The following is a 1,417-nucleotide window of genomic DNA, read 5'->3' as shown; positions in this document are numbered from 1 at the left end:
CCTATATATACACACATTCTCTATCACGTGTACAACCCTCCTCTTTATTTGTTCACTACATACCCAGGTTCATCGGCCGTGCCCACCTTCATGAGCACTAATGCAAGTCGATTTATATACATATATGCCTATATATACACACATACTCTATCGCGTGTACAACCCTCCTCTTTATATGTCCACTACCACACACAGGTTCATCGGTCGTGCCCACCTTCATAAACACTCAGTCTGACTCCTCACGCGGCGGGCTGAGGGATGCAGTGCGTGAGAGCATGCGTGAAACAGTGGGTAGGAATACGCGAACAGATGAAAACGTATCCGATGGCGTACGCGAGGATCTGGAGTTCAAGACTCACTTCTCAGTGCTTGTGGCGAAGATCATGGACAGCATGGCGCATGCGGGGGTTATATCCAGTATGTCAGTGTGTGTGTGTGTGTATGGGTGGGGGTGCTTGCGTGACCATGTTTTGTGTGAGTGAGTAGATATGTATGTGGGTGTATGTGTAGGTATGTGTGGGTATGTTTGTGTTCTAGTAGTAGCAGCAATCTGTGCTTGTCTTGTGTGTAGGTATACGTGTAGGTAGATATGTAGGTATATACAAAGGTGTACCTATACATACCTCATGTTCGTTGCGCTGCACCTACGGCCTATAAGTTTTAGAACATTGCTCTGCTTTGGCTGTCCTATGTCACCATTACCACTCCAGTCAACGTGTTAGAACATTGCTCTATTTTCGCTATCCTATGTACTGCATGCCAGACACCATCTGGTTTGCACATACATGCCAGTTTTCTCTCCACAAGTCCATTGCCAATCCTATTTTTTTTTGTTCACAAGGCCAATTCCTCTTTTTTTCCTCTTCACAGGTCCAATGCCAATCCCTTTTTTTTTCTCTTCACAAGCCCAATGTCAATCCCATTTTCACCCCTTCCTCGATCTTATTTCGAACCAAACAGTGTACTTTCCAGACACCATCCGCTTTGCGCTATTCCACACTTTTGGTCTGTGGAGTGGACTGGCCGGCGCACAACACACCCACGGCCGATCAGTCGCACTCACACACAACTCAGCCACAACGACAGCGGAGGGCTTCTATTTCAACCAACACTCCACCACATCAAGTATGTTGATGTGGAGGGGTGCGGGGCTGCCTCTGCCCTAACCCGTGGCTTAGTCTGTGTGTGCGTATTGTATCACCCGCAATGCCTTCGTGTGTGGGTGTTGGGTTTCATATAAAGTGTGTTCGTAAATATATGCGTTTACCTGTTACGTCATTACTTTGGGTATGGGCAGTGGCTCTGCGACATCGGTTCTGTTGGTGTCTGTGTTGCCTTGGTGTCTTCTTTATCCTACATGGTTGTATATGCATGGCTAACTAACTCCACCAAACATATATGAGTATAAGCGGGTTCT

The 1,417-nt window shown here is 46.8% G+C and overlaps 1 protein-coding gene across 1 annotated transcript; it reads left to right on the top strand.

The window, feature by feature from the left end:
- Positions 1–275: 275 nt before the first annotated feature.
- On the top strand, positions 276–1,166 carry SARC_16161 (hypothetical protein; the record flags this gene model as incomplete). The annotated part of the gene is made up of 2 exons (XM_014289728.1): positions 276–417; positions 961–1,166. The coding sequence occupies 2 exons, from the start codon at positions 276–278 to the stop codon at positions 1,164–1,166; spliced, it is 348 nt and encodes a 115-aa protein (XP_014145203.1).
- Positions 1,167–1,417: the final 251 nt, after the last annotated feature.

This window comes from Sphaeroforma arctica (genome assembly GCF_001186125.1).
Source record: "Sphaeroforma arctica JP610 unplaced genomic scaffold supercont1.7489, whole genome shotgun sequence".
NCBI lineage: Eukaryota > Ichthyosporea > Ichthyophonida > Sphaeroforma > Sphaeroforma arctica.
Note: the sequence above shows the minus strand (reverse complement) of the source record. Positions and strands in the feature narration are given on the sequence as shown.